Genomic DNA, 18,596 nt, shown 5'->3' on the forward strand with positions numbered 1-18,596 from the left:
GCCTTTTTTTGTGCCTTCAGCGATGCTTGTATGAAGATTGTTATAGACCGTGAAGTGTCAGACTCGGAGTTAATTATTTGTTAATATTCATTTAGTATATTTGGAAAACATCTTTTATCTTGACATTTTGTAAACATTTAATTTGAATGTCTTTAAACTTTGTTATTGCATTGAAATATACAAATTAAGTTTTATTACAGGCTAGTTTAATCCCACAGCTTCTATCGTTTTAGATGGAAGAGGCAGGTGTCGGGTACTTTTTGTCTTTCTCTTACCCCTGACAACATCTAAGCAAAATTCATGATAATCGACGAAGTAGTTAAGAAGCGTTACAAACAAACAAATAGGTATATTTTAGCATATATAATGCGAGTTAGAATTATTACTAAAGTCTATGTTCAAAGTGTCATTCAATATCAATGTCAATTTTAATTTAATTTTGGAATCAAACTATACATTTGCGCAGAGATTGGATACGATCAAAGACTTAAGAAGTTACAATCCGACCGACAGTTTTGAACACAAGGCCTACGTTTAACTATCGAATCAAGAGAGTTAACAGAATCAAACATTTTTTCAAGAAATTAGGGACAAGGCTCAAGCTAAGGCGAAGTTAGATAAAGATTAGTTTTTGAACAAATTAAAGGTTTTGTAAGCGGCGGGATCGTTGAAGCGTTCTGTAGTTTTTAATTAAAATGTTTCAAACGGCTCAAGGTTGCCAGTAATGAGTTGACGATTTCTGTTTTATTTCGATACCTCATTGTTTCTGTAACAGTTTTCTTTTTACTAAAATCTTATTCTACGTCTACAATTGTTTTGTCAGTATCATAAGTATAGTATTGACTTTTACAGAATTTATTACCTCGAATTTAACAAAATAATCTTAAGCTAGCAAAATAAGATATAAGGTACCTTTATACCAAAGAAATAGTTTCTCCGAATAAGGATGTTACAGAGACAGTCTTATTTGAATATATTAGTATTCTAAATTTGAATAAGATAAGAATGATAAGATTTCAAAATTATGAGGATTTGAAAGATTTTATACCAGAGAACGGTATAAAAAAAATTGCAACAATGTAACAATCTACATGCTATAATATTGAAAAATAAATAAAAATGAATTTCATTTTGAATTGATACGAACTTGGGTTATATAGACATTTATGTGAAAATACCTGCCTTTTGTTTCATTTTAAGTATTGAACATGATTTTTTTTTAATTATTGTATTTGAATGTATGCATATAATAAAACTATTACAATAAAATACAACTAAATTTATACATCAGATATTATTATTGTAATGGTGTATCGTGGTAAGTTCTTCAAAAAAAATGCCAATAAGTTTTTATGTGCCAGCAATAAGATGATCAGTAATTTAAATAAAAATAATTTAAATAAGGTTCTTATTGTGAAATCCACGAACAATTTTTAAATAAATTTAATTATCGAAGGTTCTAATTATTTTAACTTCTTAATTTAATTTTACCAATAGTTCTTGTATTAATTAAAGCCTGGATAATAATCGAGGTAACCTGCTCACAAAATTATAAATCACTTAAATTTCGAAGGTTTAACGTAATAGTTAATTAGGTTTAGGTTTTCGTTAATTGAATATTTTGAAACAATGCAGCATTGGCCTTGCAGCAGCTTAGGTACACTGGAAGGCACATAAACTTAATGTTAGTGAGGTACAGTCAGTAACAGCCATTTTATTATATTTTTATATTTAGTATTTTAAAAAGTAATATATATATGGCGTGGTTGTAAGGTAGGGTTCAGGATAACCACTCATCAGTTAATCTAGCGATAAATAGCAATGGGTACTTTGTACAAGCTTGTTGCCATATTAATGGATCACTTATCCAATGTTTCTCCAGACAGAAGCGTTTTGAGACAATTTTTAGAAGCAGAGGTAACTCATTTGTTTACCTTTATTCCTATGATAACTAAAACAATATATATATATATATATATAAATTTCTAAGTAAAATTATTATTTACTTTACTACATTAAAAATGCATAGTAATTCATTATATAATTATTAAAGTTAGTAATTAATTATTTGGTTACATTTAATAATTTAAAAAAAATTATAGGGTAGGTATCTACTTAGTAGATATACGTAAAATGTTGACATAACCATTACCCAAGTATTGGGTATTTTATAAAAGATAGGAAATTTTTCACTATCGATATAAATTATTTTTTTAACAATAAAATTCATATTAAATTAATTTAACTAAAATGTTGCTAAACTGGAAAAAAACTTGATGTTGCTTAAAGAATAAATACGTAATAAAATGTTGCTGAAAAATTATAAATTGTAACGTACACGAACAACGAACGACAATGCAATTAACTCACACAAATAAACTATAATAATTTTCATAGTGTGCATACAAACTCCGCCCTAAACAAATTTTGACCAATCACCGATCGTTGTAGGCATAGATCGTTGCGGCCGCACGCCTCATGTTTTTCGTCACGGAGCACCGACTCAGGCGCGACTCACACATTGTTAAATGTAAGCGCTTCACTTTGAAGATACCGGATCATGCTCTTCATGCTGTCCCTTTTTCGCATTGTCTTACCTGTAGTATAGCATCGAAGCGATCACATCAAATATTTTCCAAATCCTAAAGGATAGCGTAGAAAAAATATTTATTTTGAATAAAGAAATAACTAATAAAGCAATTAATGAGTTGTTATATTCAAAATTTCATGTTAAAATAGAGATTTTCGGGACCGGTAACAAGTTGAACGAAGTTTCTGATCGAGCAACAGAAAGAGACAAACAATCAGGTGGAGTGGTGTCGAAGGCTGCGGAGGCGGTTTGACCATTTTTTGTTGCACCGCTGATTGTGAAAGATTACACTTGAGAGTCGAAATACATCTTTACATCACACGTCAGTGGCCACCGAGCTGTCTTCAAAGTAACACGGATTAGACACACGCTGTTTCCTTTTACGTAATCATGCCTGCGTGCAACTTGTGATTGTAGTGTAAGACTGATATTGTGATTTTCCGGGACTTTTGCGTGCGCTAGGACTGATTTGGTGCTTGGAGTAGCGTTCTCTACGTAAAGTTCTGCTTCCGTGTCAATGGCTGTTTCAACGTTGAACATGACTCCGTACTTTACAGGATATTCATTCCAAGGTTAGTGATAATATAATCCTTTCAGTATAACTTTTAAATTTATTTTTATATCGCTTATTAATTTATTTCAAACAAAAGTAATAGATATTCTTAAGTTAAGTATAGAGTCTAAATTGTAACGAAAATATTGTAACGGGTTTTTGTCTAACATAAAATTAATATTTTTTTTTTTGCTTTATGAGATTCCGAAATTATTCAATTATTTTATTATGCAATTTACATATATACATATATACTAAATCACAATTTGTGTAAGCTATTCCTATATACATGTAGGTAATTATCCTTTACCATGCTGTATCATCATAAAACGCTAATCGGTGTCAATAAACCGAACCGCGTTATACGATCAAAGTTTAACAGCTGATTAGTGATCAATTACAAGCATCGAAATCATCTAAAATAACATAATTAGTCTTACAAGTAATTTTATCGCTACGAAAGGCTCGAAACAAACCATAAAACGATAAAATCATGAAATTATAGAGCTAAAAGTGTCTTTTATTGCCGTTCATATAACAATATTTCATCTTAACGCCTTGGGATTGCTAGAAAAAATTTTGTTACAATTGGTAAGAGGACCTTGTTACGTTGAAGTTTCTGGAATGGTCAAGGACTCAATATAGAAAGCGATTCGTCTACTCTTTGCTAGTTCAATAAAGAAATTCTGTCACGACTCAACTATTGTTTGTTTCTTCAAATGATCTTGATCTTAATTTAGAGGTAACAATGTTGGTAACAGGAGCTAAAATATTTATTCAGATTCTACTTTTATTAAAATTACCTTATTATTGTTATTTTTTAAATGTTCGTCAATTTATTATTGATCTATGACATACATTTAGTTTTACATATGCAAAGTTGGTGGCATTTCACATATGGTAGGTACGTAGTCGGTATTATATATGCAAATTTAGTTTCATATATGCAAAATATGATAAGCTTTAGATGAAAGTCTCGGCGTGTGCATGGAAATTTATTTGTGAATTTCACATGGAGTAAGAAATATTCTTCGAATGAAACTTCTCTAATGTCGAAGTAATTTTTTTTTTATTTGGTCTTACGAGTAACAGGAATTATAGCCCGTCGTAAAGTCAATGAACAATCTTTGTTTTAAACGGTATTTGGTATTTATTGCTGGAGACAGTCCCTTTAGTGACACCAACGGTTTACGGGCAACCGTCGAAACGTTTTCTTTGTTTTATTTCATAATGAAACCTTGTTTGAAAGTCAGGAAATAGGTAATTGTAATTAATTTTTTGTTTAAATTATTTATAATTTTAATATTTTATTTTAATTATAAATTACATCTTGCATAAAATGAAAAAAATAACTTACTTTATTCAAGTAGTCTCTGCGTTAATTAGAGCTTATAGCATCTTTAATCTTCATGTTATAGTATTGAAATGTATTAATTATTGTATTTTGAGAAATGTGCCATAGAATTTAAAGAGATGAACCGACAAGAAACTCAGTAGTTACATTTTCCCACCAAATTAACGTAGATATGTGAATTAAATACATAAAATTATATTCAAATATTATCTATGAAAATTTTAACAATAATAATTGAATTTTATAAATATTGGTTGCATACCTGTTATTTAGTTTAACTTCATGTTGTAGAACATGCATGTTTAATGTTTCGTAGTTTACATTAAACCCGTACTTATAATGTTGAGCTGTTGAAAAAAAATAATAATTTTCAAACTTTAGTCGCTCCTAAAGTCCTCTGGCAATGCGTTTAAGCATAAATCATTACCATACGAAAACATTTCGACCGCATTGTTAAAAACGTCACCACGACTTATGACCTGTTTCTAAGTTAAATTAAAACGAGAAAGAAGTACATAAATGTTACGAGAAAAAGGGATGAAAGACTCTAAAGGAAGCCGACGAGAGTAACTAAGTTCTTTTAATTTTCGAATATTTATCTACGAAACCAAGCAATCATAATTTTTATGAATATAAAAGATATTAATTATCTATTGCAAATTTATATTTCATACAAAAAGTCGTTATGAGATTTTTAATGACGCATAATGCATTATGCGCCTGCGCTGAGGAACGCGGTTCCTTTTCAGCGTATTATATTTTTTAATCCCTAATTCGACACAAAATTATATAACTTAAAATATAAATCGGGCTTAGTGTCAAATAGCGATATGCTCTCTGCCACAAAAAAAATCTGTAATTCGAAATGCTGAAAGTGTTTTATTTTAAAGATTTTTTAAGAGTGATGTTTTCGTTTTGTTCATACATACATTTCTTAACAAACACAGTTCATAATTATAATAGCAATAAAAACGCATTCGCATTATAAGCATTTATTTAATATTTTATGAGATAATATGTATTTGTTGTATGTTATAGGATAAGGTAGAGTACAACTTGTTGAATGTATCATTTGAGTTCCATTTTATTGTCGTGTAATCTTAAGTAGTTAATAAAAAGTGAAGTATGACTTTATATTCGATTATTTAGGTATATATGGTCAATTTTCAAATGTTCGTTTATATCGGTGATAGTTCGTGTAGTGTAAGCGATGACGGTCGTATGACGGTCGATGTCCGCGGTACGCCGCGGGCTAGGTGACGGGCCCGTGAAGCGATACCGATCGACACACACTTTGTAATTTCCACGCGAATCAGCGAACCTCTTCAACGAGAACATCTCGATAAACTCGTTATTTGTTTCGTATATCATCGATGTTTTTAAAAAAAATATGTCTGGTGACCTCTATAAAAAGTTCAGTACCATAATCAAGGTTTAGTCACATTCATATCAAGACAGCGGTGCACATCGTACGCACACATCCTCGCCGGGATCAAAGGCACCGACAGGCTCTTTTAGCCGCATAATATGACGCGCCTCGTCCCTTCGCCCGCAAAATGCCTCGACCGAATCTCGAGGGCGCTTACTTGCCATTATTTATGTCGATCTATTAATAAACAAATTGATATAACGGACACTTAATTTATTTTAATATCGTTTGAAAATATACCTTTAAGTTCGAATCGAACACATTGTGTTACTTGAATGGTCGAATAAAGAAAAACCATTTTGTCTGCTTGTCTTGGTTGTATTATTGTATTGTTGATAAAGAATCAGTTGACGTTTATTAGGTACTAATAGAGATTAAAATCAACTTCGCTTCGGGCGGCGTATACGCCTTCTTTTTGCCAGCCTTTCTCTAGTTCTCCACGTCTACTCATTACGTGTATAATTGCGGTGTAGACTATCTAATTTGTATAATCTTGGTAAATCTTGAAAATGTAATACATTGTTTGTTTTTTATCTTCCTAACACGGTGTTATTTGATTACTAATAGTCTCAAATCAGTCACAGTTTTAAATCGTTGTTAACAATATAACTTAACCTAAATTATTGTTATCCATATAAAATTATAGAATATTTATGTTTCAACAAGCGAACCATAGCGGCAAGTGGACGCTTCAAAGAGTCCATTTCTTATAATAAAAGAAAAGACCCGTCAAATTAGTATATAACGCGTTATGAATACGGAATGAGGTCAAACAGGGCACTTTCAAACACACTATTATAATGAAATAAAATATTCAGTTCCATTCATTGCTAGTACATACATTATGTTCGGTGTTGACGAGCCGAAAGGCGTTGCCTCGTTTGAACAGTTGGCATTCGTTTCAATGCAGGGAAATTTCGTTATAGTTCATAGGTACTCATATTTTAGTATCGCAATAAGCCAGTCCTTAAGGCGTACGATTTCAAATATTAATAGAATAGGATTTCGTTAATTTGTTCTTCAGTTATAGGATTAAATTAATTAAATAGTTTTTACTTCTTTATCAAAAATTCAAACTATAATAAAGATGAATATTTTAGTCTTTCCTGATTTCAAAAATGTATTATATTAATTACTTATTACAAATACTTTTCGCAACATATAGGTATAAATTATATAATGAGTACATATTATATATCTATAAATGCCTTCGTACTTTATATTATTGATGATACCTATACCATGATGTTTTGAATTTATATAAAAAATATAATATTTGAAATTTGTTAAAGATCTTTTTCAAGAAAAAATATATATTTAAAATTCAAAAGAGGATAATATAATATTATTACACATAGCGAACATGTTACAGAAATGAACTCTATACCGCACGGATTCCACACCGACGAGATGTCGGGTCAATTCGGGTCAAAGGAGAGCTAGTGAGTGCAAATCGCATCTCCGTTTCTGACATATTACAAGGAATACCAATAAAGTGTTCATAATCATCTACTATTTCCGACAGCGTAATTTAAAAGATTTCAAGATCAAAATACATATATAGAATGTTAAGAAATAATTTCACTGTTTCATATCTTTAGTTTAATTTAAACAAATGTTGTAGTGTTTAAAGGCTTTGGTATATTTTATAGATTTAAACTAGCTCAGAATAGACTAGAATGATTTGTATATTTAACTTGGAACAATCTTTAAATAACTATGCAATAACTCTTAGCTGAAGAACAAATTTCCATAGAGCACGATATTGTATCGGCGTTACAATATATTCAATGAAAGTATAATAGGACTGATTTGATAACCGATTGCTACACCTCGAGCCACGCGACCAAGAGGCCACACAGAGATCTCCGAAAGCTTGAAGAAGGCTTAATGGAATGACATAGCCTTTGTGAGTGCCGCCCAATTCTAATGCCTATTCAAATGGCATTTCTACGCTTTGTTGCTTGATTTTGGACAGCAATAGCTTATTTTATTAGTGTATAAATGATTTTAACAGGTTACGAATAGAAATCTATGCCCATCAGAATAAAAGATAATCATTTTAAGATCCGTTTGAAATTTACCTGTAAGATTAAAACTTATTGACTAAAGGTTTTTATTGATTCTCGTTTATCGTCGACATTTGATAACCGATGAAATTCAATGTTTTCGTTAAACTGAACATGTTATGTGATCAGGGGTGAAGTGAAAAGGCATGAATCAATTTAAACGAAATAGTATGGGTTTTTTATTGTTTTATAGATTTATATAATATTTACAGGGAAATATTATTTAGTTTTTTTTAGTTATTATAACATTTTTGCAGTAACGTCCAATTAATAACAATCGTTGGAAAGTTTCAAAACGATGAACAATATCAATAAATAATTTTCTCCGTCAAGTACACATGATAACTGTTAAATTAATTATAAATTACGAAGTAAGCATATCTCTCTATATTATGTATAAGTTATCGCTGCATACAATTCTTGTGAAGGAAAGCGGTGTGTGACGTAAACCCCATATAAATTTTAGTATAGGCACATTAATGTCGCTACGTGAAATTGATTTGCAAGCAGAAACATATTATGATTGTGAAAACGGGGTTTACGATTTATTTACACAATACGATATGGACTTTAAACATAATAAACTATCACTTGTAAGTAAGTGGATAATCTGGTAATGGTAAATTTTCAAACTAAGCACAAGGTATCGTCAATATAGTTGCTAACAATGTATAATAGTTATATTTATTAATTTTTGTTTATGTATATTAAGTAAGAATAATATCGAATAATAGTTCGTAAAAGTTATTTAATTAAGTTTAATGTTATTGAAATAGGTTATGGTTTGTAAGAGAATATAAGCATTTGTATGTAACGAAACTCCTTGGACTAACCGTTATCAGTTTATTTCTTATAGTTATCGAAGTGTGTTTGTAACAATTTAATAGGGCATGCCTTGTAACAAATACGCGAACGGGATATCTTTACGCCTGTTGACTTCGTAACTTTTATTGGTCGTTTCAGCGTAGTGTGCCGCTGGCGGTACAAACGTAATAACCTATGACATTAAATGTCACAGTAAATATTAAATAAAATCTTAGAACGTGCAAATAGAAGAACTCAATTAAATTTACGTGCCCGAAAAAACGAACTCAAAGAACCATGGGATTGTTCAAATATTTATTCAAAAGATGGCAAATTTTATCGAGATATCGTTGAGGAAATATTTTTTGATCAGTTTCCAAATATCAGATGGGTATCGAATTTAATGTTCCCGAACGTAATGGAAATGAGCCCTGGATTAAGAAATATGAGTCGTTCGAATTGAAAGAGAATATTTGTAAAATAAAAATGTACTTCAGAAATCCAATCACTGAATCACAATGTCTATGACGTATCGATGGGGCTGAGAAGTTTGATGAAAATGTGATTGCTAATTAAAGTTGACACAGAAATACGAATAGTGAATAGAAAATCTTCATTTATTTGGTCACGCTTTGCGTTTTACGTTAAGCATTAAATGGCTGACTCTGTTTCAATTTCGTCTTACACGAACGTAACGGTCGAACGAATCAGAACAAGATTATATTATTGTGAGAATTTTTAATACCTTCAAAAGGACTGTTTACCCAAGTTCAGTATGTGATTTTCCCTCGTTGAAGTCACTTGAAATAGCTATGAATAAGACGCGTAAGTAAAAACCTTCTGGCTTCCGAAATCGCACTGACTTATATTTTTTGCACTCTTAACTTACATTCGAAAAGATTTGTATACCACCCTGGTAGCAGCTATTGTACCGATATAATGGTGCATGATCAAATTGTGCTTCCGGACGATTAGATATTACGAATAAATGTTGAAATTTGTTGTTAACTTCGCCTCCTTTTGCGTTAATAGATGTACAATGTTTGCCAATTCTATTACGCTTTGTATATTTGCAGTTCTTTTATGTCTTTTGTATACCTTTATCAATTGTACGTATGATTGATCCTGTTTCAAAATTGAAGCGTTTTACTATATATTTATTGGATGATCTATTTTATTATTGCTCGTTAAACTGGTTAGCCAGCGTTTTGATCTTTCCTCTTTCAATTACCTTCGAATTTATACGCTTGCATAAATATTTGTTGAAGACGAAATAAAGTACTTACGTACTTTCTATGCTTGTGTTTTCTTAAAGGCATATATATATTGAAGTTAAATGGAATTTAAATAAAAAAAAACTATAAATCGCATAATAAAAAGTAAAGTTAGTTTCATTTTCAATACAAATGCATAATTTTATGATATAACCATCTAATAAAACTGAAAAACTCTAATGAAGTGATACATTATTATTAAACCACCCACATTTGTATAGACAAGGATATTAAGGACGCGTTATGCGTCATAAATATTTCGGGAACGTTAAATTAACGCTAAGGAACATGGGATTTTGAGGCACCACGATGTCTACGGGGTTCCAAACAAAAAAAACTTATGAGGATCGCTCGCAGAAACTGAGATCAGCCGATTATAAAATATGCATCATGTTAGATCTTATTTTGTAGGGAAGAAAGTTGATTATGTCATGATGAATACAATGCTTTATGCGATTTTTTGTTTTTGTAAGTACAAATCTTAGCCATATGTTGTTTATGATACGGTTTATTTTACAACGACTTATCTCTGGTTTCTCGCCTTATTAAAGGACACACTTGTTGACATGTTGTTTAATTGATCGGTGCTTCTCCACAGGGGTCTAGGGTCCTACGTGTGGCGGTATCTTTGAGGAATTATTTGAAATTGATAAACTATAAATGCCTCACACAAGTGGAAGATGCCACTGTTAATTTTTTTTCTTTATAAATGAGAGCTGTCTGTCAAATTTGGATAAGAATTAGGAATGAATTTTGGAATGCGATCATAGACATATTAGGTTATTTTTTGTTTTAAAATCTTCAAGAGATTAATAATTTATTTAATAAATTAGATAACGTAGACACAAATTTCATCAACAAAATATTATCTTTTTAATTGCTTGTTTTAAATGTGTATTTTTGATATGAATTTCTCGTTTCAAATATTGTATAAGACTCAATAGGAACTAACTAACAAAAGGCGTTGCAAAAATCGTTGATCGGCGGCTTTCTTTGACGATAGGTGGTCCCAACCACTGCCTGCCCATGATGTGATTATAATAGCCATTTTACTCACATATGTATTAATAGTCCCAGAAATATTTTATAACTTGAGAAGTTTTATTTGCAATTACCTTCGAACGAAGTTCATTATCGCTCCCAATAGCCATCACGATAAAAGATTAATTATTTTTTTGATAACTTACCTTTCACCGTAAGAACTTTAGAATGATTCGACATAATAAAATTCTAGCTCAAATGTACAATTTAAGTTGTAATAAAACATTTTTCTGAATAAATTTTAGTGTAACAGACAAAAATATTTTAATATCTAATTTTAGTTCTTATAGATCGTGTTAAATAAAATTAGATATTTCGCTAAAGTTCTACTGTGATTGAAAGTTTATTTGAGATTTAATTTTGGAGTTTATTTTGGAGGTATTTTGAATACACATTTTGATATTTTATTTATGTTATGCAGCGTTAGAAAGAAAGTTTGTGTAAATAAAACGCATTCATGAAACTTATAAAACGTATTAATAATTTATAATTGTCACAGGACAAGGTCGTATGAACCAGTTGGGTGGAGTTTTCATCAACGGTCGTCCATTACCAAACCACATCAGGCTGAAGATCGTGGAGATGGCGGCGGCGGGCGTGCGGCCTTGCGTCATCTCGCGTCAACTCCGCGTCTCGCACGGCTGCGTCTCAAAGATTCTTAACAGATACCAAGTAAGAAATCGATGTATAAATATCGCTGAAGGTGTTATGTAATGTACATGAAACCACTTCAAGTGGCGGTAGACTAAAATGCTTACATTAAAACTTTAATATGAATATTTAAGTTATAAAAATATTTGTTTTAAATCATTTCAGTATTTTCAATGTATTTTATTTTTTGTTACCAGGAAACCGGTTCAATACGCCCTGGTGTTATCGGAGGTTCGAAACCGAGGGTAGCAACGCCCGAAGTTGAGAACAGGATCGAAGAGCTCAAGAGACAAAACCCAGGTATATTCTCCTGGGAAATTAGAGATAAATTAATAAAAGAAGGCATTTGTGATAAAAACACTGCCCCATCAGTCAGTTCGATTTCGCGACTTATAAGAGGAGGCAAAAGGGATGAATCAGATCCTAGAAGAAACCACAGTATTGATGGTATTCTAGGTAAGTCATACTTACCTTGGATTAAAGATATTTTTATACAAATGCTTTTCAAATTAAAAAAAAAACGTATCAATCGTTAGATGATATATGAGCAGTGTAAAATATTTACTTAAAATAAAGTAAATGTTACAATTGAGAAAAAAATCATTTAGTGTTTGATTTGTTCATGTGGGTTGAAAAGTTTGTTAGTCCACTTATAAATACTGTAGCGCGGCATTTGTTTGAAACAGTATATTACTAAAGTTCGCTTTGGCTATTGTTATATGAATATGATGAATCTCATCATAAAGTACTCTAATATTCATAAAGTACAAGGTTACCTCATCGAGTAAATTAATATTAAATTTGACCAACGTTACGAAATCATCCTTAAAATATTTCACATAGTATTGGATGAAACCTTCATCATAATGATGCGTAAATAAGTGCCATGTCATCGTAGTCTTTAACGCTGATTCAAGACCATAATCACTTAATTCACTTTAAAGTACATTATTATTATGAATTTATTCCTATAATGAGACTGTCGGAAACGTTTGCAAACTTAGTAAAATGGCGTATAAAGTTAATAATCCACGTAAAAGTGAAGCGGGCCAGGCGCGCGCGCACGCCACGGCAGCGCCCCTTGTGTCGGCTTCGGAAATTGTAGGTTATAAAAATGAAATTAGTACTCAAAGCTGTTATTATCCCATCGCGTTTGGCCGCGAGGCTTGCATTACGACAATCTGTCCGTACTGCACGTCTTGTGCCGTATAGCTATCCAATATAAAATGGCGCTCCTAATATCCCGGTTCAGCGACGGTGCGGTTTTGCCTGAGAGATTCTGCGCCGCGATAAGATTATGCATATTAAGTTGTGTGCGGCTAAAGTAATGTCTACACTGGAAAAGCGGGTCCCTTTGCGCTCGTGCTCGCGTACTCAAAATTTGCGTTTCGTGCCTGTCTATGATGTCGGATAACTGTAAGTGAAGTGAAACTTAAAGTGCACTTCCAAGAAACGCTTTATAAGTCCGTTGCAATTTTGTAACATGTAATGATCAATTAGGTGCAATTTAAGTCATGAATATTTTAAGGACCTCATGATTAAAACAAAAATCGTATAAGGTATTCATAAAATATTGATGTTCTAATATGGAATACATTTGAGGACACACACGTGAAATAAGACCAGTAGCTACAAATTCATTATAAAACAAATCATCGAACCGAATGTTGTAATATTTATCCAAGAAAGACCCGAGAAACTCATTAGAGACTTCTTTGAGCTTAACATACAATGCGGTTACATTTAATTTAATCGAGCCGCGTGTGGTCCGAGCGGTAGCAAATAATAATAGAAGTAATGAAACAAAATGATAGGAAACTAGAAAGTCACGTTGCAGTGACAAATTTTATATGTGTAACAGATTTAGCTACGTCATTATCACTGTACGTATTTGAAAATGTACGGACGGGCGTACAAGCTTATTTTCTCTATTAACTTAATAACGTAGGTGCAATTTAGTTATAAAGATGGAAAGTAAATTTCTTTAACTGCCGTTTTCCTTGGATAATTTAAGTGACATTATTGATCCGTTATGTATTCATGTCGAATTCGAGCGCTGTGCACGTAACATCTTAGAATAAACCATTTTGTTATTTTTAATAGGTCCATCGTCTTGTGAAGACTCCGATACAGAGTCGGAACCCGGCATTACGCTGAAGCGGAAACAACGAAGGTCTAGAACAACCTTTTCCGGAGATCAACTTGAGGCTTTAGAACGAGCTTTTACAAGAACGCAATATCCTGACGTTTATACGCGAGAAGAATTAGCGCAGAAGACCAAACTCACAGAAGCTAGAGTTCAGGTATGTTCGAGCTAACAATATTACTTACATATGTTTATATTTTTGCCAAAACATTCTAGTTAAAACAGTGTGTCCGTTTATAGTTTCATTTTTCAAGTGAATATTAATTATTGTTTTAATAGGAATTAAAATGACTCCTTTGTTTAGTATCTCCTCCCCTTTGAGAGAAGAAATGTAGTCATTAAATTATAATTTATTTTAACTCGAAACTGGCTACCATATGGTGTAACATACTACAGAACTAACTCCTTAAATTGATGGATTTAAATAATAATTATAGTAATAAAACAAAATAGTTGCGCTTACTTAAACTATGATTCGCTTAATTAACTTTAGAATTACATCATAAGTTGGTTAACAAGTTTTTTGTTATATTTTAAACGAAGCATTAGTTGCAATTTATGTGTAGGAATATATTTTAAATTACGTCATTTTATAAAAATAAAGTTTATTTTATTTATTTTACTAATAGGTGTGGTTCTCGAACCGAAGAGCACGTCTACGGAAGCAATTAAATTCCCAACAACTAAGTGCCTTCAATACAATGTCCTTACAATCTGCCTTCCCATCAGTTCATCAACAATACGAACCACCGTCTTCTTTCAATGCTCAATGTGCTTCATGGCAGCAATCATATTCTTCTGCGTTAGGTTCTAGTTCCGTTCTTAATTCTGCATTAGCACCTTCTCTGCACCAATCAGCGTTAGCTACTCCTGTATGCCAGTCAGCTCTTGCAGCTTCGTCATTGCATCCACCCACTTCAAGTTCATTTCCATCTGGGAACTTGACCCCATTATCTCATTCTTCTGAACTACCAACGCCTTTACAAGCATCGTCTGACGCTACTCCTCCTAGTACGAGCCCAACTGCAGCGAGTCCGACTGCTAACCATAGTAGTGGAATTACCTATCAACATCCAACGTATGCAAATGGCACCGAGACGGTCTCCCATCCATACGGATATGGCGACTACGCTAAACAAGAGCACATGGCAGCCCACAATCACTGGACATCGAGACAGCTCAGTGGTCATCATCAAAATAAATTAGCCGAAGTCAGCGCCTGGCCAGAAAATTATAGGTGAGTTTACATTAAACTTATTCAGATACGAGTAATGATGATGAATATATAAATAAATATTAACTGCCTTTAATATCTCAATAAGCCCTGGCGGCGACCAATTGCATTTATGAATTATTGATGTTTAGCTACTTATATTCAGTTTTGGATTCAAGAAATGAATACGCAATTATATACATGACTTATGAATTTATATTTTAAAATATAATTTTATTAAACGATACTACGTGTTTAACGTTTAGTAACATAGATTATGTGTATGATCAGCTCATTTGTATATTAGTTACTTAGTTTTCTGACAATGGTCTTTAAGTAGTTAATCCTCCGTACGGTGGCTGCTCGCTGCAAGTATTATCCAGACGTAGATCTCGCGAATTGAGATTCATTTTATTTCTTTTACCTTCCTTTATCATTAGCCGAAGCGGCCGCTAATCAATTAAGAGTGTAAGAAGTCAGCCATTATACGCCGCGCGGGTAGTTATTACAGGCCTCTCTTCGTAATACGCCGATGCGATCGTGAAGGCAATAGGGCTGTGAATTTTATGTATATTTTTGATCGATTACTAATTGGTTTTGAAGTTAAATTCTACGTGATTTATAATTTAGTATAGAGGAAAAGTTACCTTCGACTTGTTGCTATTTTAGGTAAATGCTTTTCACGCGTATGACTGCTATGAATTTGACAAAAAAGAATGCGACAGATTCATTGTGTCATTGTATGTCGATGAGTACGTCGTTTATCTGTGTTATCGAGACAAAGCAAGTCTATAAACTTAACATTGGACCACACACAATATATTTTGTAGTACAATGAGACACATTCTAGTAATATATGAGTTGACCACGTCTATGGTGATCACTTCATCTCGTTCCTTGGGCAACCTCGATTGACGTAACATTCAGAAATAACGGAGTAACACGATTTGATAATTTCATTTAAAAAAAAAACTTTTGTGATTCTTGACGCATTTTATAAAAAAATGTTAATATTTATTATTTTTAATGTGATTGCACATTAATTAATGGATATCTAGATAATTATACTTTTGATTAAGTAAGTTATATCAGAAGATTTACCAATTTTAATTAAATGTAATTTTCACATACAAGAAATCATAATACGATGGAGTTTCAGAAAACACATGACCTCTCATAACTTTGTTTAACAATCGTTCAATTTAGTTTTTATCATCACAAACAGCTACAAATCGAAGCAATGTAAATTAACACTTAAACAAATGCAATAAGGGTATTTGTTGAATGCATGAAAACATGCATAGAAGGTATTATCGTCGCCTTACATTGCGGAAAACAGATAAACATACGTTGCTTTGTAGCGAGCGCTTGGCAATTAATGGGAGGCCGAACGTGACATTAGTACGATGAACCCGTGCATTAAACCTAACTCGAACCTGGTATTAAAACTTATCTGCAGCTATTTGCATTCAACTTCCTAAACAGCGTGGTTTTGTACCCTTTATTGGACAATATAGCGGACGAACCGTTTGTTCGTTCAAAACGTACGCGTGATTGATGGATGCAGGTGAACGAAAATTGCTTTTCAATTGCTCCTCGATTGAAATACTAGGCTTTCGGTTATGCATACGGCGTACGGTATCCGAGTCAGCGAGAAACCGATGTTGACCTTCGACGTTTGCCCATATGTATGATTTTTAACTTTGTTTTAATTAAATAAATAATAACAAGAAAATAATTTACAGCACTTTAAATTTGAATAATGAAAATAATTGTAAATTAAATCTATTAAATATAAAATAGTTTTTTAGAAAATAATTTTTAACCGTTTCAATAATAAATGAATGTCTAATTCGTCAATTAGTTCTGTAAAACAAATTAGGGATTTCACCGGGTTTCGTGCGCTCGCGCCGTTCCACTTACTAGCTGCAGCTTTCCGAAATGATATCTTGTGTATGTTAATTACGATAACTGATTAAATTTCTCTTTCACCTGTTATTTAAACACCGTCATCTCGTAACCATAAAATTGCGGACACGGCTGTTTCAGTAGCGCTTTTAAAGGAATTATTATGTGATTTGCTGATAACATAAGTAATGTTTTTATTTTTCGTTTGTTAAAAGTTACAGTTTAGCTTTGTATTTTTTAAAGAATTATAAATGCATTAATTATTTATATAAGACGAATGTTTTACGAGTTCAGAAAATGGTGCCTTTTATTTTAAAACATTTGTATTTCAAAGCTCATTTTGGTATTGCGAAGGTTTTAATCTTTAAGCCTATCCACCTACACGTTACAATAATCTATTATTGTTTATGCGTTACTACGAACATGAATAAGCCTTAATAACGTATTAGCCACTGAATTCAATTGAATATATAATTTTATTGTAAGCTTAGTCACGATTTATTTCCATAAAGCGTCATATATATGTGTTTTCTTTCATTTCATTCCGACCACCTAAATTACGCATTCCGGTAGACCGAAAACAGGTAACAATTACAACCGGCATTAGTGACTGCTCTATGATTATAAACTTTTAATATTATACCGATAGATACAGTTCAACTTCAATGTAGATCAATTACTCGTATTTCATACATCATTCACCCATTCGTTCCCACGCTTTAAGATCATGAACTAGTCGAATATTAGTTTTATTATCTTTTGTGATTACATTAATTTAGCAAATTGGGTAGTTTGCAAGAATGTTATTTAAATATTATTTTTTTATTTAACACTAATTATAAAATACTCTAATTGAAGTATTTAGATTTTTTAATATGTATTTTATAAGTTTGATTATTAATTATTCGATGATCGGAAAGTCTTTGAGATTGACCGCCATCATCTATGGCGTTTCTGCATCACAACGTTTTTTTTTATATTTTTGTTTTAATATTTAATTTCCTTTGTTACAGTTCCTTCTTCGGTACAAACCATTCACACTACGCGTCCCACGCACATTCTCCTACGGAAGCGAAATCGGGATACCCTTATATTGGACAACTTGGCGGCATGGATATGGGGAGAGTTCACTAATGATATACATACGTTTATTTTACGTTCGGTTGTTTAATAAATAATATATCAATATTTTTAAGGTGCTCGAACTAAATGTAACATCAGTGCCTTTATTGTAAAAGTAACAAAAAAAATATCAAATATTTTCGAACCGTTTTTGAGATCTACACAAATTAACAGCTTGAGTTTTTGAAAAGATAGTAAAATTATTGTACAGTATTCAAATATTATTTACATAGAATGTAGGTGAAGTAAATTGTTCCTAATAATTACTATACTTCTTACTGATTTAGATATAATTTATCATATATTTAGTATTATTATAGTGTTAAGATGTATTATAATTTATATAAATTTATTTTAAGATAATGTGTTGTATATTTAAAAGAATAACTTTATTGAAGTAGAATTTACACTGTTTAACGAATGCCTTGATGCAATTGTGATT

At 31.9% G+C, this 18,596-nt stretch overlaps 1 protein-coding gene across 3 annotated transcripts; it reads left to right on the forward strand.

Annotated features, from left to right (window-relative positions):
* The first annotated feature begins 2,879 nt into the window (after nucleotides 1-2,879).
* LOC113400506 (protein gooseberry) lies at nucleotides 2,880-18,269 on the forward strand. Of its 3 annotated transcripts, none has more exons than XM_026640089.2 (6): nucleotides 2,880-3,162; nucleotides 11,614-11,786; nucleotides 11,963-12,221; nucleotides 13,869-14,068; nucleotides 14,541-15,148; nucleotides 18,046-18,269. In XM_026640089.2, the coding sequence occupies exons 1-6, from the start codon at nucleotides 3,108-3,110 to the stop codon at nucleotides 18,164-18,166; spliced, it is 1,416 nt and encodes a 471-aa protein (XP_026495874.2). In that variant the 5' UTR covers nucleotides 2,880-3,107; the 3' UTR covers nucleotides 18,167-18,269. The 3 variants fall into 3 exon arrangements, with proteins under 3 accessions (XP_026495874.2, XP_026495875.2, XP_064073619.1); XM_026640090.2 differs by having other exon boundaries at nucleotides 11,963-12,065; XM_064217549.1 differs by lacking the exon at nucleotides 2,880-3,162 and adding an exon at nucleotides 9,522-9,624.
* Nucleotides 18,270-18,596: the final 327 nt, after the last annotated feature.

This window comes from Vanessa tameamea, chromosome 17 (assembly GCF_037043105.1).
Source record: "Vanessa tameamea isolate UH-Manoa-2023 chromosome 17, ilVanTame1 primary haplotype, whole genome shotgun sequence".
Lineage (NCBI taxonomy): Eukaryota > Metazoa > Arthropoda > Insecta > Lepidoptera > Nymphalidae > Vanessa > Vanessa tameamea.